The 25,110-nt window shown below is 44.0% G+C and overlaps 1 protein-coding gene across 1 annotated transcript; it reads right to left on the bottom strand.

Moving 5' to 3' along the window:
- Window positions 1-2,902: 2,902 nt before the first annotated feature.
- Window positions 2,903-22,531, bottom strand: LGI2 (leucine rich repeat LGI family member 2). Its single transcript, XM_066548537.1, has 8 exons — window positions 22,341-22,531; window positions 22,187-22,258; window positions 19,313-19,384; window positions 16,048-16,119; window positions 15,439-15,510; window positions 14,228-14,397; window positions 9,446-9,610; window positions 2,903-6,920 (listed from the first exon to the last, which is right to left on the bottom strand). The coding sequence occupies exons 1-8, from the start codon at window positions 22,529-22,531 to the stop codon at window positions 6,103-6,105; spliced, it is 1,632 nt and encodes a 543-aa protein (XP_066404634.1). The 3' UTR covers window positions 2,903-6,102.
- Between the last annotated feature and the right edge of the window lie 2,579 nt (window positions 22,532-25,110).

Raw genomic sequence — 25,110 nt, 5'->3', positions numbered from 1 at the left:
CTCAGATTCCCTGATCTCACATTGATTTATCTCTGTGCTTAGAAAATGTGATTTGTTTCCCTCAAGGTAACTAAACATTTGTCTACAGCCTCACCATCTCTAGTTTTCTAATCTCTACTTCAATATTACTTATATTAAACTTCTGGCACCTGCTTTCCTTGCTTTCCACCAAATTCTACCTAGTCTACTTCACTGACATGGCAAAAGTGGAATAAGGAGATGCCTATAGAAATTTCTCATCCAATCTTTCCAAGACCAACCTAGTGGCCTTCTCCGATGGAGTGACTGTGTCAATGGACAAAGGAAGAACTATAGATGCCATCTCTCTGGATTTCTGTAAAGGCTTTGACATGGTTCCCCACTACAACCTTCTCTCTGAATTGGAGGGAGATGGATTTGATGAGAAGACTGTTTGGTGGATGAGAAATTGGTTATATGATCACATCCAGAGTGTTGTGGACAATGGGGTCAATGTCTGGATGGAGATCAGTGAGAAGTGGTGTCCCTCAGGACAAGTGGGACAAGTACAGTTTAATATCTTCATTAATGACATAGGCAAAGCAATCGAGTGCACCCTCTGCAGATTTGCCAAGGACACCAAGCTGAGTGGTGCTGTTGACACAACTGAAGGACAGAATGTTATGCAGAGGGACCTGGACAAGCTCAAGATGCAGGCTAAAGGAAACCCCATGAGGTTCAAGATCAAGTGCAAGGTGCTGTACCTGGGTCATTGCAATCCCCAGAATCAATACAGGCTGGGGGATGAAGGGATTGAGACCAGCCCTACAGAGAAGGACATGGGGTCACTGGAGGTTGAAAAGCTGGACAAGAACCAATAGTGTGTTCTTGAAGCCTAGAAAGCAAACTACATCCTGGGCTGCCAAAGTAATGTGGCCAGCAGGCTGAGCGAGGGCATTCTCCATCTCCACTCTGCTCCAGTGAGACCCTTCCAGCTATGTGCTTCCCAGTATGGGAGGGACTATTGGAGCAAATCCAAAGGGGGGCTACAAAATGGTCAGAGGGTTGGAGCATGTCTCCTATGAAGACAATGAGAGAGTTGGTATTGCTCAGCCTGGAGAAGAGAAGGCTCTGGGGAGACCTCATTGTGTCCTTTCAGGACTTAAAGGAGGCCTATAAGAAAGATGGGGACAGGTTTTGGTAGGGCCTGTGGCAACAGGACACGGGGTAATGGTCTTAAACTAAAAGAGCATAAATTCAGAGTAGATGGAAGAAATTTTTTTAAGATAAGGGTGGTGTAACACTGGAACAGGCTGCCCAGAGATGTGATGGATGCCCCGTCCTTGGAAACATTCAAGGTCAGGCTGGACAGGGCTCTGAGCAACTTGATGTAGTTGAAGATGTCCCTGCTAACGATGGGCATGTTGGACTCCTCATCACACAATTCTGGGGCAAGAATAGCAATGGCTTATGGGGGAATAGGTACTGTGGGATAGATTAGGGGTTTGTGGTTGCTGTTTGAACTTCTTTCACAGTATCAGTCTCTTTTTGTGGGGGATCTAACATCATGCGGCCAGCTGGTTTTGTTGATTCCAAAGGTCAGGTTTGAAGCCCATTATATCATCCAGCCTGCAGTTTCTCATAAAGGAGGCTGACTATATGGGGAATGCAAGAGTTATCAAGTGCCTGGCTTGCTAGGAAGTAAAAAAAGAAACCCAACCAGTGTTGACAGTTCAGCTCCATTGCTACTGAAATAGGGAGTGAACAAGAAATCTCAGTAATTCCTGGCTGTGAGCAGTGCTGCCAAGAGGGAGCAGTAGTAGCAGCTCATCTCTGTGGGCCAAGAGAGAGTGGGACTGAAGGGATGAGTGGGACTCTTACAGCTGTTCTTGCACATCTGCCTTCAGCTTGACCTTTCAGAAACACCCTGCCTTGTCTTCCCCTAGAAATTTGCAGAGGAGTGACCATCCTGCATTGCTCTTTAGGAATGCTTTTCTCTTGGTATCTTGCTATGACTTTCAAGGAGTAATAGATACTTTCCAAGGAAGATTTGAAGAATGTGGTAATGGGTGGAAAAAAAATGTTCACCTAGCAAGGGCAAAGAAGGCAGGGGAAGGTAGACAGGGAAACAGTGCTGATTTGCAGCTGATGTTTGTGCTATGATGGAGTTTCAGTGAACCACACCACAAGGGCTGCTGACTCATAAAAAGGTGGAATACCCAAAAGGAAAGCAATGATCCCAGCAATTGCATCCCATTATGGTATGTCAGACATGTCTTTGATTGCTCAAGGCTATAATTAGTTACAGAGAGTTGTGCTGTTTCTGAAGAACAAAGAGGAAACAAAAGAATTACCCTCTGTCTTAGTGACTAGCAGGATCAATGGGCAACACTCAAGGATTGCTTTAAATAAAGTGTATTCACTGCTGACAGATTTACTTTTTTTTCCATTTCAGAGTAAATGTCAATGATTCAGTAAAATTTAACAAATCTTAAGATTTTGTTTTGCCCAGAGCAAATATCTGAAAGTCTTGGAAGTAATTTTAGGGCTTGGTTCCTATTTACTCAGCATGTAAGAAATCCACTTAAGTATCTTAACTATTTTTTTTTAATTATCTTGAAAATTAAGATCTCTTTACTTTGTGGTAGGAAAGAACAGCTCATGAACGAAACTCGCAGCGCTAGCTGCATTACTTACTTGCTAACACTAGATGGGGTGTAAGGAAAGAGTGAAGGGGAAAATCAGGGAACAGCAAAACCTTCGAAGTCCAAACTATCTCAGGCACAGAAGATTTAACTAACCTGAGCATGGCTTTCTCCACCTAGTCAAAAGCCAAACCCGATCATAAATAGACAGGGACCCGTTTGCCCACCCTGTCCATTCCTCTGGCAGTGTGGAACCTCACAACTTGGATATTTTAACATGTGTGACACACCACTATTAGTCACATTAACTACATTTTATTCATATATTGAAAGAGTACATACACATATCAGTAGCATAGATTGCATCAGCTCCTCTTTACTAAAAAAAGCTCAATGTATATACAACCTTAAAATGCTGCTCTAGCTAGTGCATATTAAATCAATGCTTATATAAACTAATGAACTTTACATAGATTTATGTATTTTAGAATACATTAAAAATTATCAGTGGCATGTTCTGTTATCCTTTTTCACTGTCCCGATGGTCTAACATTTCAATGAATTATGGAAATGCATATTTTATTTACTATTCAAAACAGTTTCTATTACAGAATATAGGCAATGGAGACAAGCCTGTGGTTGCATTTGGAAAGGCAGAAAGGATTTTCAATGATTAGCAATTTCTGTTTTTATGCCTGTATCCTGCAGCTTTTCCTTGGGAGCAGGAAGAGCAGAATAAGGCTTTTCTTGAGGTCTTGCCTTTGTTTATTCCTATGAAAAGTACCGTAACCTTTTCTTAATTCAACTGGTGGTTTCTGTCCTCGCTCTTAGCTGCTTTGGTGTCTGTGCACGAGCTCAGCAGAGCAGGCAGGCCAGTGTCTGGCTCCAGGCTCTTCCTGAGACTGGGAGGGATGCTGAGCTGGGCTTTCTGACCAACCAACACAGCTACTCAACAGAAGCAGCTGCTTGCCCGCAGAATTAATTTCCCTCACTCTCTTCTTCTGGTCCCATGTGAATGAGCTAGACTCCTGTGGATCACTTTATCCTCTTTATTGAGCCTGTCTCTGCAGATACCATTTTAATTTAATCCAACTTGATAGCCAAGTCTCAAAATCCCCTTGGCTCTTGAAACAGTACAGTCTCCTGGTGTTTAATACACAAGCCTTTTTCCAGCATCCTCTTGCTTCCCTTCAAGGATCCAATTTCTCTAAACTAGCTTTTCACTCTGCCTGATGCCCCTTCTTGAGTGACTAGAACTCACAGTTGAGCCTTAAAAGAAAGTGCTGGTGCACTGTGAAATACCACCCTCATCAGAATATCTAACTCTAGTGAAACTTGCATGCTTGACAGAAAAGCAATACAAAATGCTTTCCCACAACACAGGCTAAATAAACGTTGCTTGCCAGCCATATCCACTTCAAAAAGTAAACTGGTAACATAGTAAGAAGTTGCATTCACTGACAGACATGAGTGTCTTTGTTTTGTCAGATTTGTTAGCTTAATCCTAGGAGAGGTATTGCTAAACCCTACTGCAGAGCATTGGTTTGCATCTACTGAACCACTGGGACTGACACCACATTGGGATTTGGCAGGCAGCACTCAGTATCTCAGAGGGTGGGATGGGCCAGGTGGCCAGTGTAGCTAAAAACAAAACCAGGCTGAGCAACTCTGTAGGAAAAAAGGCCTTAACACATAATTGAAAATCAGGATGAGGTATGTCTCTGACAGGCCAGTAATAACTTCATTTCATAGCAGAGAGGCAAAAGTTGGGGAAGACTGTGACATTCCAGGTCACCGGTAGGTTATGGCTCCTCATGGGAGTTCTTATACATAATCCTCTTCTGCAGCACACTCACTTCACACCCTGGATATTGGAAAGCCTATGAGAACATCTCTGTTTGTGATCATAGGCCATGTCTCACATGTCCAGGGGAAAAATGTCAAACTCACTCAGCAGAAGGATGGAGAGATAGGCCTAAGTATGATGGAATAAAGGACAGTTTGCTTTGCTCCTCCTGCTTTATGCAAAACCTCTCTATTATCCAAGGCAGCAACAAAACATGATAAACAACCTAGTAGACTAAGTGGTATGGAAACTTAAAGAAATATCTTGTGTAATTTAACAAGCAAGAGCTCTGATACCCAATTCTGTTGGGTAAGGGGGGCAAAGACCCTTTCCTGGAAAACAGTCCCTTGCTGTTATCTTGAGAGAGGCTCTGTGTGCCAGGATTGCCCTATTTAGTATAATTGAATGGCTTGGTCTGTAACCACCCAAAACAGCAGTGAAGCACAGTCTGTCCACATGCTCCTCTTTAACCTTCAATGGATTGGCAACCTGGCAACAGCCTGGACTCACCCAGTGGAAGTCCTTCTTGGAGGCAGGAGCAGCTCTAGTCTGAAACAGCTGCAACAGCTTGGTTTCAGATGACTTGGTGATACTGAAGTCACAGTTAGACTTTAGCCAGAAGGAGGACTTCCCAACAACTTAGATGCCCCAAACCTGAATTTATTGCTAATGAGCTGTGCTGTGGGGGGAAAACACTTGACAATAAATCACCTCACTGAGTACAGAGGAGCTACAATATGGAGTGCATCAACATCAGTATGTGTTTCAGGCAAAGCTTGAGCCTTGCCTTCTGGAATAAGAGTTCACAACAGAATAACATGATAAACACCCAGAATCTACTGGGAATCATCAGGAAAAGTATGAATTAGGGCAAGATGGAATGGATACCTGAAATACCTATTATAAAACAGGGGGTGGGTGCTGCTTGTACTTGATTTCTTCATGGCATTATGCAGACCTCTGGTATTTTCTGTCTGTATTAACTTGTTAAGATCTCATAGTCCTGGAGAGACACACTCTTCCTAGCTACCCATTTACTGTGGGCTGGGCTACTTGTTAGGCACAATTGATTGCTGAAAAAAGTGAATAATGGTAGAAAAATGGCAATAGATTTTGACTCTCCCTTCAGTCTGCAATGTATTCTAATGATGTCTTGGATTTACTGTGAACCAGAAAGAAAGATTTTGAAGAGAGAACTCAGTGTATTCTGGAATGTTCCTCTTTGCTTTTACAATTCATCAGCAACCATGAAGAACAGGCTCTAAAATTAAAACTTACAGTACTAAAATGTTACTTTAGGAGTCAAGATCATATTTATGCTTTGTATGGCTCACTCTTCATTTTCTTTATGAGATGTTCAACTCAAGGGAGTTTTCTGGATTAAATTTAGATCATTTTCTTAGATGTCAACATTAATTTTAATGCACTGCACTCCTCTTTGAATGACTGCAGATTGTAAAGTGTCTTTGAAAAAGGATAAAATGGACATGTCATGCAGTAACCAAGTAAATGCAGTCCCTGATTAATATGCAAGTTTAAAAAGTTCAGAAAATGTCATCATACTCCATAGGTGCACCCGGTTTTTGGAAAGGTCTCTTTTTGTTTTGTTTGTGTATAAATGTCATTCTACATAAATTTCACTCTAGCAGCTTTTCATAAACTCAAGTCAATGATGATATGTTCAAATATTTGAGTGTTTCCTTTAAAACTAGAGGCAAAGAAAAAATCTCTTCGATCTGTTGACACAGCTGTGAAAGACCGTGGTGCTTGCACGTAGATTTCTTTAAATAATCTAAATATCTTCTTTTCACCATCCCACTGGTAAATCTGGGAGAAGGTATAGTCACTTCCCAAGGCTAGGTAATAATTGTCCTTGAAGGAGAAAGGCTGCAGGGTCATGGCTCCTCGGGATGGAAGAGCCTGTATCTCCACAAACTGTTTGCTATTCCATTTCATAACTCTGGAGTCACCAATGAATCTCGTGAGTGTGATGTAAAGGTCATCTTGTATCCTGAAACTCTTCACAGCCAAGACATCTTCCATGTTGGGGATTTCACTGTGTGGGACAAACTTTTTGGAGGCTTTGTTCCACTGGAGTATAATGGGCACCTGGGAACGGCTGGAGAGGATTAGATATGATTTCCCATCTATATCAAGAAACTCAGCATCAGTGTCCCTGAACCACTCATGAAGAGACTGATACGAATAAAATCCTTTGTTATTCCACTTATACACTGTTGACAAACCTGCTTTAGAGCTATCTGCTATGACAAAAAACATTTCACTGTCTATCTCAAAAAGCTCTATATCATTTGGCTTGGAAATGCGAGATACTTCAATATCCTGGAATTTGACAAACTTCGTCCAGCTTTCATCAAACTTGTAAATGTGTGAGCCACCAAAGAGCTGTGCCACCACCACAAAGACTTGGTCACCAACAAGAACGGCTTTACATCCCACTATAGACTGACCTATTGCCCAAAGAAAGAAAACAGAACAACACATGTATCAGCACAGCACAAACCACATTTTACACCACAGACATTACTACCAAAGCACCCCTCCCCTTTTTTTAAACCTGTACCATCTCATAATTTTGTCTTCTGCTACATTCCATCAGAGCATCTTTTCAAGCTTTTTGCTTCCCAGTAACTGGAGAGATTACTTGTCCCACCCTGTAGTGTATGCAAGTATGATGCACCATAATATGCTGATTCCTTTTTATGCAAAATATTTTTTTATTTCCCTGTTTGTTCAAACACATGGTCCCTAGTATCCAAAACAATTATTTAAGCTAAATTTAATTATTTAAAAATGACAAGAGTTTTTATCTTGCTGTTCATCAGATATCTGAAATTCTCTTTATTCTTGTAATGTCTATGTTTCCATCTTAACTAGAAGAATGAAATATAGTATATTTTTCTTGCTCCAGAAGGGTTAGAGTCAGCTTTTTGCTACTGTACATAGAAATACTGATGCATCTTGTGGATATATCACCTGACAGCAGGATGAAAAAGATAAATCTAACTCTGTTGTTTGTGTTAGGTATTCTTGAAATTTTGTTAAACCAGAAATATTTAGCAGTATTGCAGTTGCCAGATAGATCAGATCAGGTTATGGACTGTCTCAAGAATGTTGAGTTACACTAAATAAGTACCACATCAAAAAGTAACAGCGAGACAATTACGATAGTTGTAGTTGGAAGCAGAGAGGAATTCACAGAGGGACTCCTCTGTGAAGCACACAGTTCAAGTAGAACTATGGCTGCACAAGCTCCCCAGTGCATCCTTGGTCAGTCACTACAGGAGATTTACCCAGGCTCCTGTGCTGGTCCCCTACCTGTGGCTTTCAGAGCTGGCCTGGGATGATCTGCCATCCTCACAGTGCAGGAGAGCTGGGAGTACCTTCAGCTCAAGTACAGCAAGGGATCTGCAGCACAGGCATGAATGGTCGAGCTGATCATCCAGGCCCCTTCTGATCTAACTCACTCAAAACAAAAACTCTAGAAGAGCTTTCACCTGTCTCCTTCTGCAGAGGACAGCAATGCTTTTCTCTTCATGCTCACTGTAAAGGCAACCTTGACAACTAGCTCAGCTCCATAAGCCCATGTTGTAAAGAGCTAAATTTAGATATCCAAATGCCAAGCATATGGCAAGTAGTGAAATTCTCTGTGGACCTGGCTCCAGAGCTCTACAAAACACTCTTCAGGCTCTGCAGGAGGCTCTTTATGTGCCTGTGTCCCCTGGCAAAAACCAGGCTCATGTACATTTCAGAGTCCAGAGCTCAAGCTCAGACCTTCCAGGAGCAAACTCTGGGTGTGGAGCTAGGACACAAGTCCCTTGCAGAAATGTCTCCTAACCAAATCATTCAGAGGAAGGTGAAACACACCTGGAAGTGTATATCTAGGGTTTGCTATCTTTGCAAATGAGTCAAACTCTCAATTTCATTTCCAGAGTTTTCCTAGGGCTCAGCTAGCTCTCTCTGGACTGTTGACTTCTCAGTTTACATCCCTGGTATTTTACCCTAATCTACCAAAACACAATGAAACTTTAAAAAGCAACATTTTTCATTTCCAAAATTTCCTGACAGAGGGGTAGCTTCTTGTAAGATTTTGTTAGTGACACACAGAGCTGATCTTAGGAGGTAAGTGCTTGCTGCCTTTGTAGAATTCCACACCAGAGGAGGACACAACATACTCTATGTCTCCCAAAATATAAGGTAAAAAGTAATCAATCACACACAACAAGGACAGGAGGGAAAGGTGTTCCTTTGATAATTTAGCTCCTGAGTATTCAAAACCTCTGGCTTGGAGCATCTGACAAATCAGGCAGCAGCTAACAGCTTTGAAGACAGTCTCTGCTGTCATGGTGTGACTGAGCACCACAAGTGTTGGTAAGGGACAGAACAGTTGTTAGAAAATCAGCATTAGAACATCACCTGGCATCCACACAGGCTTTTTGTTTGATCAGTAATCTGGCCAAGATGTTAATTGAGCATATTTGTAAATTGAGAGTAAATGCTGAAGCTTTACAACACATCTCTTTAGGTAACAATCACAGTTTAAGTATTTCTGTCATTTGCAGCTATCTTCCTGGTTAGCTCACCCTACTAGCATCCTTCAGACCTGTTTTCCTCCTGCATGAAATAGATTCTTTTTATATTTTGTTTTGCAGGCACTTTGGCAAGAGCAAGTGCTCCTTCAGCTTCTGCTTTAACTTGCTGTGTGACTGAGGCAGTGAATGCTGAGCTGGGCCGTGGTGTGACATTCATGGCAAGTGTTTGTGCCTTCAGAAAAAAAGCCTAGTTTGTGTACCACAGTAAGGTTAAATATGCACATATTAACAAGATGCATTACTCCATGGAGTCACTCATGTCCAAACATCACTCGCTTCAATCAGCCAAATTCAATAGAGATTCAGGACAAAACCCAATAACCTGATCCTATCTACAAATCTTATCCAGTTCATCAGTGAGTGGAATCCCAGTGTTCATATACCTGTGATATTGTCGTAACTCCTGAAATTCATTTCAATGTGATCCCACTCCAGCACCATGCAGTTCTCCATGCTGGGCTGTGCAATAGCTACAAACACATCATTCTTTGAGTTGAATGTATCCACTGAAACAGACTGGTAGGGCAAAATCTGGTGGACAACAAAATCTAGAAACATACATTTACAACAGTTAGGATGCATCCTTGCTGGAAACACAAAGTGGTCACTGATTAGAATGATGTACACTGAAAAATGAGTGAAATACTCTGGATTTTGTATAACACTATCATGGAAGTAGCAGTACTCATGCTAGGCACACACCAACAGGGAAAGTGTCTCCTGCTTTAGGTATCATGAACTGTCCTCTGAAAATGTATTTGTCAAGGAAATCAAATATGTAAATAGTGAAATAATTCAGATTTTCCTGCCAGGCAGGCTACTATCAGTGAAATAGAGAAGTCTCTTTCCCCACAGCTGGAAGTTGCTCTCCCGTCAAGTGAAATGGCCTTGCTAGAATCACATTCAAGCTGAGAGACAGCAACTACCAGCTGAAGTCCAATAACTTCTTAAGTCATGCAAATTTAATCACCAGCAATTTGTGTTATGCTAAACCAGGCAGAAAGTGAAATGATATCTGAAGTTTGCCTGGGGATAACCCCATTTTGCCTAGACCATAGACAAAATGGTGTAATCAAAAACTCAGTTAACATAATGTTTTATGGGGCATTATAATGTAGTTTAGGCATAAAATACAACCAACCTGAAAATTACTATCCAGTGGAAAACTTATACTAGACAATAAGACTGAGAAATTGGAGCAACCTGTAAAGATTAGGAGTGTAACTCCAGAATTAAAGACTTTTTTTCTCAAAAATTTAGTGCCTTTGTAGACTCAACCTGAAAATTCACCCTGCGGTGTGTCAGGAGTCACCACAGAACCAGTGTGGGGCAAAGTGAGGAGACTTGGGTTGGAATTTGACATTTGACCAGTCAGCTGTGCAAGATCTCTATTATCAGGGAAAAAAAGATGGTGTAGCAGAGCTGACAAAGCACTCAGGTCTAAAATGTGGTCAGAAGCTTGCAGTGAAGTAATGTGTGGATATAGATATGTAGAAAAGGAAAGGCATCTTCCCTATGATGGCATTTCTGTGCAGAACCACACACTGCTCTGTTTTTAGCTCCATTTGCTACACGCCTTCATCATGCACTCCAATGTTGGAAGGGCCTGAGCATCCAGGGATTTTGGTGAAATGGTAATTAAGTCCTCACTCGAGTCCCTTATTTTGGTGCATTATGAAATAATTGCTTCTGAATGAAGAACCCTCTGTTTCTGCATGCTTGAAAGCCTTGCCCTTGAGGAGTTACACTTGTGGAGAATAAAGATAGATGACTACCATTAAACAAACAGAGCAGATTCCACAGCTGTGAAAGAAATGACAGTCTTCATTCTTCGAGGGACTATTATAAATAGAGCTTGGGCTTGGTTCATAAATGCTGGTAGGCAAACAAGAAAGTTATCTTCATTCTCACTGGGAAACTAAAAGGGCTGGGGAAAACTGACACTGAAGTATGCAAAAAGTAAAAGTAACTGACCAGCTATAAAAAGATGGAGCAGGAGCAGATACAGTCACACAAAATAAAAATATTTTTTTAAATCTTGAAGAATGAAAAAAAACAGAAAACTAATCCTGAAAAGACAGCTCTTGAAATCTGAACAGTTGTGAAACTCTTTGGGGGAATCTGTGAATTGAAACAAACCAGTCTGTATGTGAAAATGGGTAGGGAAATCATTTGTAATCAGTAAAAAGCGATAAATGCTGGTTTTAGCACAAGCTGGGAATACCAGGCTGTAATGTAGAAGAGGGTTACACAGTGAAAGTTGCTGCCACATCAGGGTTGAAAAAAATTCTAATACAGTAAATACAGGACTGGGAGAGGAGCCCTTTTCCAATATCTTTCTTTTTTAAGCCAGATCCCCTGGATGGGAGAGGGCAGAGGACACAGCCCCTGTGTTCCCCCTGTGCTGCTGGCTGCATGAGCTGTCCCTCTCTGCCTCCCACCCAATGCACAGTTCTGCTCTCCCTGTCTCAACACACGTGGTTTTCATGTTGTTTTCTGCTGGCTGAGAGTGGGGGTGTCTCCCTGTCCTCTGGTCACTTATTGCACCTCTGCTCCCTCTGTGGTTGAACTGGCATCATGGTGTCACAGGTGAGGGGCCCAACACTTTTATTGGGATGATTTTCCTTCTGGCAGCCCTTGCTCGGGCTGATGCCAGCACACAGGAGCACTGATGCCAGCACAGGAGAGGAGGAGAGTGCAGGGAACATTACAGGACACCAAGGAAAAATGAAAGTGATGGTCTGTTTGGGCAGCTGCCCCAAAACTATATCCTGCCATTCAGTCCCACTCTCCTCACATCCCTTCTTCCCTGCACTTCTGCTCCAGGTGAGGCTACCCAGAACCTGGGTGTGCCAGCAGGGAGTGTTACCCATCCCTTCCCTTCTCCCACCACAGGAGATCTCCAGCACAGGAGCAAGAATGGACCAGTACCTATTAATATGCAAACTACTTCCCTTCCAGACAGCAGGGAAAGAGAAGACCACCTCCAGAAGACAATCCCAGCTTGGTAAAGAAAGGGGGAAACAAGCTTCCAAAGCTCAGTGAGATGATCCCTGCCTGCAGGTTGGGGCAAAGCAGGTCCCAGGCATGCACATGGCCAGTTTCCTGTGTTTCCAGTGGCTGTGGGAGCCCAAGGCCTGTTTTCCAGTCTCCTGGAAGTGAGCTACCTGTTCCCCTGTGGTGCTCACAGCCATAGGACAGCCCCCTCACACACTGTTGAGGAAGAAAGACAAGAAGTGAAGCGAAATGGCTTAACCTGCTTCCATGATGCAAGCACTGAGAAATGGAAAAGACAGATGCTATCACAAAAAGAGTTAAAATTCAGGTCACCAATACTGTCGATCACTTTCTCTGTGAAGAAGCAACAGGACCATTTTGTTCTTTGCCCTTTTATTTTAACTTTGGCAGCACCTCTTTCCATCTCTCCTGTTACCATTGCAAACTGCAATGGTACTAAAGCAAACTGCTTTATTACTACATCCTGCACCCAGCCATGCTCGACACAGAGTACTGGAGACCAGAAAAGATGGAAAGTCTGATCCCAGCTGGCAAAGGAGGGAAATACTATACTAAAGACTAACATGAATGAAAGAGTTTTGCAGAGTCCTGCCCACCACTGCCTGGGAAAGGAGAATACACCTACAGTGTGTATTCTAAGCCTGTGACTAATCTATCCTCAAGGAAAGAATATGGGCATATTTACACTCCCTTTGGATCTGGGGGAGGCAATAGCAGAGAGGGAGAAAACAGCAGTGGCCTGACATCACACACCACCAAGGTCATATAGAACAGAGTGGGACAGCTACATGCTGTGCTGTGGGCATTTGAGCAAATATTCAGCTGGGCAATCCTTGCCCCATGGAATGCCTTCAGTTCCCAAAAACTCTGCAGCATGTGGAGTTAGATTTATGCTTGGTGTAATTTCACTTACAGCAGAAAAAGGGACAATGGAGCAACATTTTTTTCCTGGAGCAACTTTGCAGTGTCTAGGTACAAAAAAGTGACAGAGGGCTGGTAGGTCAGGATAGGTTTGAGGACCAGGTAAGGCTCTCTCTTGTGCACTGTTAGTGCTACCCAATGGCTTAAACCAGACTGAAATGAAACAAAGCTCCTTTTACTTTGCATTGTTGTGTCTCAGTGATTCAGAGACGTAGGAATGTAACTTTGGTGCTGTTCTAAACTTCATTGCTCTCCTGTGTTTGACATCCTTTTATGCAGCAGGTTATTGCACTTTACCTCTACTGCTCTTCTGACATAATTTTGAATTCTGAGTTCATTCTCTTTTCCTTCACATATTGCCATCAAAGCACCTTTCATACCTTTTCCTGAAATTTCATTTTACATTACTAGTAATCACCTTTTCTCTTGTCTTTTAATAATAATGACTGACTTGATGATAGATGAGAACTTGCACACCTTTGATATGACTGTTGAGAAAAAAGGCAGAGCGCTGACATCCTATTCAAAGAAGATGAAAAACAATACCCGCGGCTGATATTTCCAGTTATATGATGTGACTACATTTAAAGATAGGTAACTGCAGCAGTTTTGGCATAAAATATAAGCATAATCACATGCAAATTTCTCTTTGCTCCCTTCAGCATGCTTTACATTACCTTAAAAAATAAAAAATCAAGATCCTAGGCAAGACAGTAGTCAGAATATTATTGGATTTTTCTCTTCAACTTAATGGAGTTCTGTGATGAACTTCTGGCACTATTGCCACCATCTTTGATGCTAATAAATAATGATTTATCAAATAAAGATAACAGCTATAGCCACATTTTTTAACTTATTTTCATTGCTTTCTGTGAAATACAGAGATTTTGGGAAGCTCATCTGCCATAACTATATGGCTTTATTCCAGATAATAGAAAGCATTCTGTGATGAAAATTAAGCCACAAATTGAGTCATAATCAAGTCTTTTGGAATATGAATAGGCAGAGCTCTTCTCCCATTATCACTTAATCCAAATAAAAACTCAGTACGTACTTTGGCATCTAAATGTAATTTTCCCATTTTGTAACTTGTTCTAGTACTTGGAAGTGCTTTGCATGTAACCCTTTCCTCCCCCCAGGTCATGCTCATAGAAGTGAAAGGGTATCATCTAAACTTCTGATATTTAACCATTTGTAGTGTGCTTAGAAATATACATTCTGAATACCTGTAGTGGTGCATTCATAATCAAAACTTGTCACATCATTTAACTTCTTATCCTGATATTCTGCTGGACCAATACACAGGACATCAGAAACAGTGGAATTTGTCATCTTTAACCACAAAAACAACCACTTGGCTTTGCAGTCACACTCAAATTTATTTCCCCTTAAATCTCTAAAAAAACACACAGAAATAAACATGTTTGAAAAGGTTGATAGCAATATGAGTACTACAGAACTGTCATCACCTTGACATGCTGAATTTCAAAATATCTGAATATCCATGAATTGTTCTGAACTGAAAACAGGGAATTTTAAGTTTTATCTGGACTCCTTTATCATGAGCTCTTTTTCACCGGGGTTTTTGAAAAACCATTGCATTTTATGGTCATCTATAATCATAATAATGGAGCACTGTGTGATTCATGTGTAAAGTTAGTTTTTTGGTAAGCTTTCATAGGATGAGGACTGTAATGTAATACATCCTGACGTTCAGGCTGTCTGCTGCAGGCCTCCTTTGCACCATTCACCACTGACACACAGAATTCCCCTTCCTTCACTGAACTGTCCAGTGCTGCTGGTTGACAGAGCAGCCTTGCAGACATAAAATACAGATGGAAGACTTGCATTTTTTGAGTCGCTGCTGAGGTAGAGTCAATTTAGCTTCTTCCTGCTCATGTATGTGCAATTTCAGCACTGTACTTGTTCTTTGATCCTTTGGCAAAAGATTTTACTTTGCTGTTTGAAAGAGCCAGGCCAAAAATAGGGGAATCCTGGTTACACAGGGAAATGCTGATAGAATGTCAGCAAGGTGCTACAACTGCACAGAACAAGGAAAAGAAGCTTTTTTGTTTTTAATTAATCCCTTGTACTAAAATAATCTCAGGGAATATGTAACAATAATAGGAAAATATGTTCAGAGAAACTGTCATTTTAAAATTCATTGTCTCTCTGTCTCTAAAACACAATTTACAAGACATCAGAAAGAAGTACAATAACACAAACTATGTACAGCATCACAAGAAGCAACAGTGATTTAAGAAATAGCAGTTACTTTAGGAGAGTCTATCAAGCAAACAACTATACAATGAAAAACAGCTAGAACAAAAAAATACACTTCTTTTTCTGTGTAGATACCAGATACAGCACCACACACCCAGAACCTAAAACTGAGAGCAAGAGTGACAGAAGCAGTAGAAAGATTCTCATTACTTACAGTTCAATTAAAGAATCTAAATCGCTGAAGACATCCCTTGGCAAAGCTTTGAGATGGTTATTTGCCAATGAACTAGAAAAGAAAATGAGAGTTTGTACCATTGCTATCTCTTACCTTGCAATTCTTACAGGTTGTTAATTATCCAGTACTGTCCAGCCACTGGCACTGTTAGAAGTTACCAGGAACAGGCATTAATTATTCTCATTCAAGAATGGTGATTGCTTGAAGTTCACATGAAAGTAAAATATTTCAAGCTATTTTTTTTCCCAGGTGCAAATGTAACCCACAGAGCAATCACTGAGCACACTGGAAGGAAGCAGGAATGTTAATCATGAGAAGGCAGTGTGGTGGTACCAGCCCAGCACTGCGGGTACCAGGGGCATCCCAGACCCAGCTGTGCCTGCTCACAGGCAGCCCAATATGTGGCAGTGCTGCCCAGGCAAGAATTGCTCTAAGGCTGGTTCTTAATTTATGGAAAGCATGTTTTTGACAGCAGGAGAAAGCTGACACAGAGGGAAGAGAAGTTTTCTGTGTAGCAGGAAAACCAGTGGTCTCCCAGGAGAGTTTTGTTCAATTAGAAATTACTTTATCAAATGTTTAATAACTTACAGATGAGTCAGGTCACGAAGGCCACGAAATGCATTTCTTGAAATGGTTTCAATTTTGTTTCCTTCAATAAATCTAGGCCCAAAAAAAAGTATTTTAAAATACTTTAAGTAACATTATTATTAGCATCACTGTGATTTAAGCTATGGTTGCCAGATGCAGCATATTTCTGGGCAGCTCCTTCAGACTGAAAGGTGGGAAGTCTCAGTGGAGCTGCTCATGTTCCCTTTTCTCCTTTCCTTGGGCAGGCTGCAAGGAACAATGCAAGTACCTGGCATCACAAGGGATGGTACATGACCCAAATGCCCAGCAGAAATGGAATAAAGTGAACAAGGCAAAAAAAAAATTCCTCTCTTGGTAATCCTCTCAGGATGTGTTGTGTGAGGCAAGAGTCCTATGTAGGAGAGCCTCCTGAGGCAGACTTTAGAAGCTGAAGTCCTACCTTCCCCTCTCCCAAATCAGCAGCATTTTCAAAGCAGCAGGCAGCACAGAGGTGCCAGGGCTGCCCAGGCTGCAGAGCTGCTCTGATGGGTCCTGCTCCCATGGCTCTATATGCACACACAGGGCCACCTCCGTGCCCACACAGTCCTGGCTTGAACTGCACACCTTTGACACCCACACAAACAAGCAAGACCACTGCCTTGGCTCCGTTCTGGCTGCCACAGTTCAGCTCTGTCCAGCTGGGCCATCTCCCCTGCAGGCTGCCAGCTGCACACAAGTCATGGCCCTGTGCACTGGGGGAATAATGCCAGGCACATATCGATTCCAGCAGCACCCTGCTCCTCCTGACTGCACGTCAGCATTTCAAGAAAGAGCTGATATTTGAGCATCTTGACCCCTGAGCACTTGAGGACACATCCCCAAATACACCATGATCCCTGCAAAGTGATTGCAGCCAGGTGGCCATCAAGATATTGCATGGTACAGCTATACCTGGATGAAGAGAACTGTATGCTGACTTTATGAAAGGCTTATGAGATGAAAGTGCCTCCCTTATTCCTAAGCTCTGTTTGCCCTGCAGAGAAGTTAGAGGGAAAATGCTATGATACAAGGTCTCTTCTCAAGAAAGTGATAATGGGAATGCAGGAGATGACAAGTGCTCCTGGTTCTGCAGTTTAGTTCTAGGAAATATCCTTCATGAAGTGACTGGGACCCTGACTGCAGGCAAAGGGTGCAGATGAGAAAGTGTTGTGTCTGCATGGGAGATGTCAGAGGCAGGTCAGCCCTTCAGGGCTGTGTGGAGCCACAAATTCAATCCACAAGAGCAGAGAGCCACACTGCCTCCTGACACCCTCACTGGCAGCTGGCACCTCTGCACAGCACCAGCTCAGTGATCCAGTGATGCAAATAAACAAGGCTACACTGCTGCAAGCTGGGAGTCAGGAATTTGCCAGATTCTTGAATCACCAAGCCTGGTCTCCAAGAGATGCTGCTGTGGGAACTCCAGTCTGCTCACCAGCAAAGCTCCCATCTTTATCAGACCTGCCTTACCCAGACTGTACACAGAGTCAGTTTTAGGGTGCACTGAATGCCATTATGAGAGCTGCAAGAGCAGCAGGACACAGCTGGAAATCTATTATCTATATATAGGTACCAGCTGTGGGTGCTCCCCAGCTGCACTTCGGCCAGAGACTTTGGCTTTGTACACACAGACACTTGCCATTCCTATTTGTCAGTGAGGTTTCCTTCTTCTCTACAAAGTCTGGTCCCTGGTAACTAAGAGACACGAGTTATGGAAGCTGTACTGGTTTTACTGGCTGCATGGCCAAAGAAACAAATCACAGAGAAAGGCCACTCACAGCCAGCTCCCAAAAGGTTGAGGGGTGATTTGCTGGGAAGAGGAAAAGCTCTATGGAATTGGCAGAAAAGGCAACCACAACCATTAACTGAGACCACTTGTTCAGCTGCTAAAAGAATTTGAAACTCTAAGGCTCTACCAGTCTTCATCCTGCTCCCTGGCTTGCAGCTGGTGGTCAGGGACAGAGTTTTGTCCTTTGGCCCTCTGAGGAGGGCAGGGTGTTTCATTCAGAAGGGATCTGGTTGCAGTGACCAGTACAACCACCACGATGTGTGCTATGCAGTGCTATGCTGCTGGGACAAACCCATCAGCACTGGAAAGCAGGCTGCTAATGGTACAACAGAAAATGGTTTTCCTCCTTTTTACAAACTACTGCAAATAATTTTTTCACTGTAGACACAAGGAAAAAGGAATGCCTAGATAACTTGCTATCTCTGAAAAATCCAGATGTAGCTGAATAATGGATTTTAGCATATACCATTTACCATTATCTGCAAATTCCATTGTTGGCTACTCCACATGCACCAGACTATTAACCCTGAATACACTCCATCATGATATCTATTTGCCTTCAAGATTTTACAAGAGTCAGTTTTATGAGCATTGGTCTTTCTGTAAAAAGGACAAATGTTTTCCACAGCTACATTTCAGCTTGGAAAGGTGGGTGGAATGAGCATTTTTTTCAGGTCGTACTCATAGTTTCAAACACACCAGCTCATACTGAGTAACACAGAGAAATTCTGTCCTTTGGAGTGTGAAGGGAGGACAGCCTTGTACCAGGGCTAATACCTTTTTTAAAAAGAAAAAAAGGGTGAACTGAAAATAAAAAAAAATAAGAACCAGAAAAAGAAAGGAATGTAAAAATCAACTAAGTGAATGATATAAGCAAAAGGAGAGTTAAATAATTTAAAATAATAATATAAATAATTACAATAATTTATATTATATGAATTGTATGTTTATATATTTATGTATTTATAATTAATTACATAAAGATAAATTCTATGGGCATTAAATAGGGTATCAGAAAAAAGGCAAAGTAGGAGACAAAAGATGGGAGAAGAGAAGCAGAATCATGGTTGTTCAGGGCAGTACACCAATATTCTGCAATTCCTGCTCAGGCTGCCCATAGGTGAGAACAGGCTGCTCCACCTCTTGCCTGAGATTCAAATCCCCTTAACAGGAGTGGCACTGTTCTGGAAAGCCCAGGCAAGCTCTTGCTAAGCAATGCCTTTTTGGTGTGCTGTAATTGCACAGAGATACCTGGTATTCAAGGCATCTTTTAAAAATGCACTGTAACATCTGAAAAATCGTCAGCCACCATAAAGAATATGTGCACAGGAGTGGAACATAAATCCTTCAGCTCCCCTGCTCTTGGGAATAACAGTAAAGACCAAGACTCTGCAGCAGGAGTCTTGGCAACTTATCAAAACATCTTTATTTATAAAGGGCATAAAATACCAAACTTACAGGTATTCTAGATGGAAGAGACCAGCAAAGGCATCATCTCGTATAACAGTGAAGGAGTTGGAGTTCAGCAAGCTGAAAATGGAGAGCAGGCATTAGGAAAGCACATTAAAACTTGACACATTGGATTATGCCTGTTGTGTTTATTGCCCATGACCAAACTAATCTTACTGACCTGAGCTCATATCACCCCCCCAATGCAGTACACATAAAATACTGTGGAATGGTCTATTGAAAAAAAATTAAAGGCATTACATGATGGTAGTTAATGTCCACTACTCCCCAGGAAAAATGTGCCATTGACCTTGGCTAAATGTAACCTGGTCCTCAACTCAATGGTCCGCTGAGCAGAACAAGGCATCATTAGATGGCAGGTTTGCTGAGTGTGGTCATCACCCCTCCAGCCCCACTGACAACCTCTAAGAGTCCACCTGAGCAGCATCCTCAGCTCCCAAGCACCAGCTTTATGCAGCCTCACTGGGCCAGCCCTCACTCACTCCATGCTCCCAGGGGGATGCTCTGAGCCTGACCTGCAGACAGGGTGCAGCCTGCAGCCTGGGAGGACAGCAGCCAGTCTGCCAGCTGGAACCACAGACATGTCCAAACCATCGAGTCAGAGAATCCAGCTGCAGCGCTGCCTCCTCCAGGCGCTGCCTTGCCCTACTCCTGTGTGAACTTCAGGGACAAATATGCCAGAGCTGCACCAGAGAGGCTGTCACCTGAGCCAGCACAAGAGAGTCAGGGAGAAGGAGGTGATGGAGGCTTTGCCAGCAAACTTCATTCCTCATTGTATTAAAGCACAACGGTGGACAGTCCAAACATTGATGTTCAAAGGCAGAGAGGGCAATTGTCTTTCAAGAAAGCAGTAAAACTTCTAGTTTGGTCTAAAATATTAACACTACTCAGAAGAAATAATTTTTGGAAAATCTCAGAGTTTTCCCTATGAATGAATATGTCTGCACTAATTGCTTTATTAGAGCAACTGATTAATCTTCCTTTTGTATGGTTTTAGGCATTTTACTAAAATTAATTTAGAAGACTAATGAACATGAAATGCAAACTTCCCCTGTGATCCCTGGATATTATGCTAATACTAGACAAATGCTCCTTAAATTATCCCAAAGAAATCTGACAAAGATGAAGACCACCATCAAAAGTAAATCCTTGCATTACTATTTTACCACGATTACTGCGCAGAAAACATTGTCCTGAGGTCCCCATGTGCTCAATTATGCATGCAGCTCTTTGTTATTTGTTATTTTTTCTCATGTTTTAAGGAAAAAGTTACAAATTACACTAAACAACAGAATTTTTGAGTGCCCAAGGTGGTGGTTACCACCTCTTTCTCCTACATCTGACTTACCACATAAAGTGACATGAGCAACTTCTGCCTTCCTCAACAACCCACCTCTGCCCCACCACCCTACACACCCCAACATCTCCAGAAAATCTGCTGCAGCTAAGGAAAAGGGACAATCTTCATCTGCTCTTCCTCCCTCTTCCTAGTACCACCATCCAAACAAAGCCAGATTCCTCCCATCTCTAATTTTCCCCCCACAGTTTCTCACCCATGGATTTCTCCCTTTCCTTCCCAGCTGGCACAGGTCACTGTTTGCCACCATTTATTGGTGGGAAGGTCCTCGTGCCCTCTGCTGGGGGCTCAGTGCTGACCCCCAGCTCCCACAGAAACTTGGTTTTGGGAACAGTTTCACACTGAAGGAGGTGAAGGCATCCACCCCTTGCTTTGCCCACTTCCCCCCAGCATTTTGCATGGAGTGCTGCTCCTCCCAGTAGGAACACAGGCCTTTGAGCCAAAGGAGATGGGGGAGCCTCACCATCAGCTACCAGACACCTTTAGAGACTGTCTCTTGCTAACACCAGTTTTAACATCTAGTTATGTGGTGAGCACTCAGCCTGGGTTTCTGGCAGGCTTTGGATCTTTTTGCTGAAGTATTCTTTGCAGTGTATCTTTGCCTGTGGGGTCAGTCAGTCCTTATGGGGTGGAGGTGTGGAGGGCCTGCCTGGTGTCAGGCATTCCGGACAGGCTGCACTGGGCTGGACAGGACGCAGGCTGCTGCTCAGCCTTGCTGCAGACTGCCAGAGAACGGAGTACCCAGGCTCCCCAGGGGGCTGTACTGCAGTCTCTGTATCTTCCCTGCTGCCTCCCAGGACAGCTAAATTAAGCAAGTTTGCTCAAGCTCCTGGAGCAGGAGGCACACGCCTAACTGCAACATGGGCACGACAAGCAGATGTCAGGAAGGAGGGAGGGATGGATGGCTGCTAAGTGCTGGGAGCCAGAGCACTGTCTCCTGGGCAGAGGAGCGCTGGGTCAGAAGGCATCTGAGGGGCCACCCTCCAAGTGGCACGCTGAGTCGTGCTGCAGACAGCACCAGCACTTGACACAGAGAGGATTCCCTCTGAGGTGTGTCCTGGCAGCCTCTGCTCACCCCTTTGTGCCCACTGTGTCACAAAGCCAGTGCAAGACTCCTGGGCACAAAGTGAGCAGGAGTGAGAGCCACCACCACATAACTCTGGGGGACAAAACTCAGCCTTAAACTTACTAAAGCTGAAGTTAAAAAAAAAAAAAAAAAAAAGAGGAACTTAGGGCATCATAAAACATTTTACCCTCCTTTAGTAACTAAATACACATTTTCTGAAGTGGTTTCTGAGCAGAAAATGCATCCCTGAGCAAAATGTTATGAAACAGCAGCTACACTGGGGGACTGTGCACGCTGTCTTCTCCCGTTTTCTCCCTTTCTACAAGAGAGAGGTAACTCTATCAGGAGAAACGGAGAGGCTCTATCCTTAAAGGGACTCTATTTAGGAGGAAGGGGTGAAGTGCTACTTGGCCGTGCTCCTTCCCAGTGCCATACTTACAGCAGCTGCAGGGAGGGCAGGTGGGAAAACATCCTGTCCTTGACTTCGGAGAAGGTCCCGTTGACCAGGCTCCTGGAAAAAGAGATGCCCCCATCAGGCGGGACGGCCCCGCAGCCCTGGCCGCCCGTGCCGCCCGTTCGGGCCCCGCACTCACAGGGAGCCCAGGCCGGCGGGCAGGCTGCGCGGCGCCCCCGCCGCGCCCACGCACAGCGCCGACTCCCGCCAGCAGCTGCAGGGCGGCCCGCAGCGCGGCGGCCGGCGCGGGGCGGCGGGCGGCGGCAGCGCCAGCAGGGCGGCGGCGGCGGCGGCGCAGAGCGCGGGCAGGAGCCGCAGCGGCACCGCCATCCCTCCCTGCCGGCACCGCCGCTGCCCGCCGGCCGCTCCCGCCGCGCCCTGACATCAGCGCGGCGCCGCCTCCGCTGCGGCGCCGGGACGCGGAGGGAGGGAGGGAGGGACGGGGGGACCCGCGGGCGGGGCGAGGCGAGCGCGGCCGGGGCACCGAGCCCTCCGCACCCCGCAGGAATAAAGGCAAAGGGCCCGCGGGAGGCCCCCGCTGGTAGCTCCAGAGTGATGCTCCCCCCGATTTCCTGGGGTAGCATCAGAGCTGCTGGAGTGTGTCCAGAGAAGGACAAAGAAGCTGCTGAAGGGTTTGGAGCACAAGTCCTACGAGGAGAGGCTGAGGGAGCTGGGGGTATTTAGTCTGGAGAAAAGGAGGCTCAGGGTGGGATTTATTGCTCTTTACATTTAACAGAAAGGAGATTGTAGTGGGATGGATGTAGTCTCTTCCCCCAGGTAATAAGTGATAGGACAGGAGGAAACGGCCTCAAGTTGCACCAGAGGAGGTTTAAATTGGTATTAGGCAAAGTTTCTTCACTGGAAGGGTTTTCAGGCATTGTAAGAGGCTGTCTGGGGAAGAGGTGGAATCACCATCCCTGGATGCATTAAAGAAATCACGGAATCATGGAATGGTGTGGGTTGGAAGAGATCTTAAACATCTTCTAGTGCCAAACCCCCTACCATGGACAGCTTTCACCAGACTGGGTTCCTCAGAGGCCTACCCAGCCTGACCAGAGACACTTCCAGGGATGGGGCACCCAGAACTTCTCTGGGCAGCCTAATGTGTAGCTGTGGTGCTTAAAGACATGGCTTAGCGGTGCACCTGGCAGTACTGGGTCAGTGATTGTACTCGATGATCTTAGAAGTCTTGTCAAACCATAATGATTCTGTGGTTCTAAGACCAGCTGGAGGGATGTCTAGATCATGAAAGAAGCAAATGGATGATGACACCACACAATTCCAGTTGCTTTCCAGTAGTATGTGTGTGTTAGGTATGCATTAATTGAATCACGTTGTATCTGAAGGCTTGAAAGGTTTCAAAACTTCACGTAAAACCACATTTGTGGTGCCCTAATTTGAATGGGAAACGTCATGCACATCAACAAAAGAATTACTCTTGTAACTTTATGTTACAAGTTACTTGTCTTGTAACATCAAATAATTACTTTTTGTAACTCTTGTAACCTTCACTATCCTTTGTGTCCAAGCCTCCCTTCTTGGTTTGCATGGGCCAGGTGCAAAATCTCCGTGTCCATTTCCTCTGCTGCAGCTTGTGCCTGCTGCTCCTCCCTATTGCCCACACAGTCCAGCAGAGCCTCCAGCAGCACCTCGAGTTAGGTGCTCGAATTCAGCAGTGAGACTCCTCTTCTTTGTGCTGAGCAGAGCCAGGTCTCCATCTCCACCCATACACCATCCCTGCAGCAGGCAAAAATTCAGAAAGCGTGAGCAACACCTGAGCTAGCAATTTAATTAATTTATCATCTGATTAGGCAGAAACAAGAAGAGAAATTGTTTGAGGTCAGTGTTAGTCCCAGTTTTCTTTGCCTCGTTTAATCTTTTCAGTGATTTTAATGATTTGTGTAATGCATCTCTTTGCAGGAGCTGTTATGCACCACATCTGCATTTTAATTCTACAGCCACAATAATCTAAGGAGGTTTATTTCATTGGCAAGCAGACAGAAATTGTTGTGAATCGTTAAAGCTGCTGGATTTCCTGTCATTCTCTTTCAGCTGGGCCACTGGTGCTTTATCCTGATGTCATTGAAAGTGCCAGAAAAAAAGAATAATAAAAATTATAAGAATGCTATCAGAAATCAAAAGGTGTTTTACTGTCTCTCATAGTGTCCTTCTGGATAAAATATCCTGCATGCAGCTAGAAAAGTCCATGATAGACTGCGTGAGCAGCTGACTGACAGGTTGGGCTTGAAGTGTTGCAGTAAATGGGGTTACCTCAGACTGACAGCCAGTCACCTGTGGGGGGTCACAGGGCTCCATTTTAGGGCCAGAGCTCTGTAAGGCTTTTATAAATTATCTGAACACAGGAAATTAATTTACATTTAGTAAGTTGGATAATGATACTAAACTAGGAGGAGCTGTGGTCTCCCTCCAGGATAAAGAGGCCCTGCAGAGAGATGTGGGTAAGACTAGAGGGCTGGGCACTCACCAAGAATATGAAATTTCACCAGAGTGACAAATTCTTTACCTGGGACGGGTGATCCTGCTTATACATAAAAATCAGAGGATGAGAGCCTGGAGAACAGCCTGTGGGAACAGATCTGAGGATCCAGGTCAGTGAAAGTTGGATATAAGTCAGCAGTGCCCTGGCAGCCAGGAGGGCCAGCCCTGTCCTGGGGGGCATCAGGCACAGCATGGCCAGCTGGGCAAGGGAGGGGATTGTCCTGCTCTGCTCTGGGCTGGGGTGGCCTCACCTCGAGTGCTGGGGGCAGTTCTGGGCACCACAGTGTAAGAAAGGATGTAAAGCTATGAGGCTGTGTCCAGAGGAGGGCAACCAGGATGGTGAAAGATCTTGAGGCTGAGGCTTAATGAGGAGTGGCTGTGCTTGCTGGGTTTGTTTGGCTTGCAGAAGA

Source organism: Molothrus aeneus, chromosome 4 (assembly GCF_037042795.1).
Source record: "Molothrus aeneus isolate 106 chromosome 4, BPBGC_Maene_1.0, whole genome shotgun sequence".
In the NCBI taxonomy this organism is placed as follows: Eukaryota; Metazoa; Chordata; class Aves; order Passeriformes; family Icteridae; genus Molothrus; species Molothrus aeneus.
Note: the sequence above shows the minus strand (reverse complement) of the source record. Positions and strands in the feature narration are given on the sequence as shown.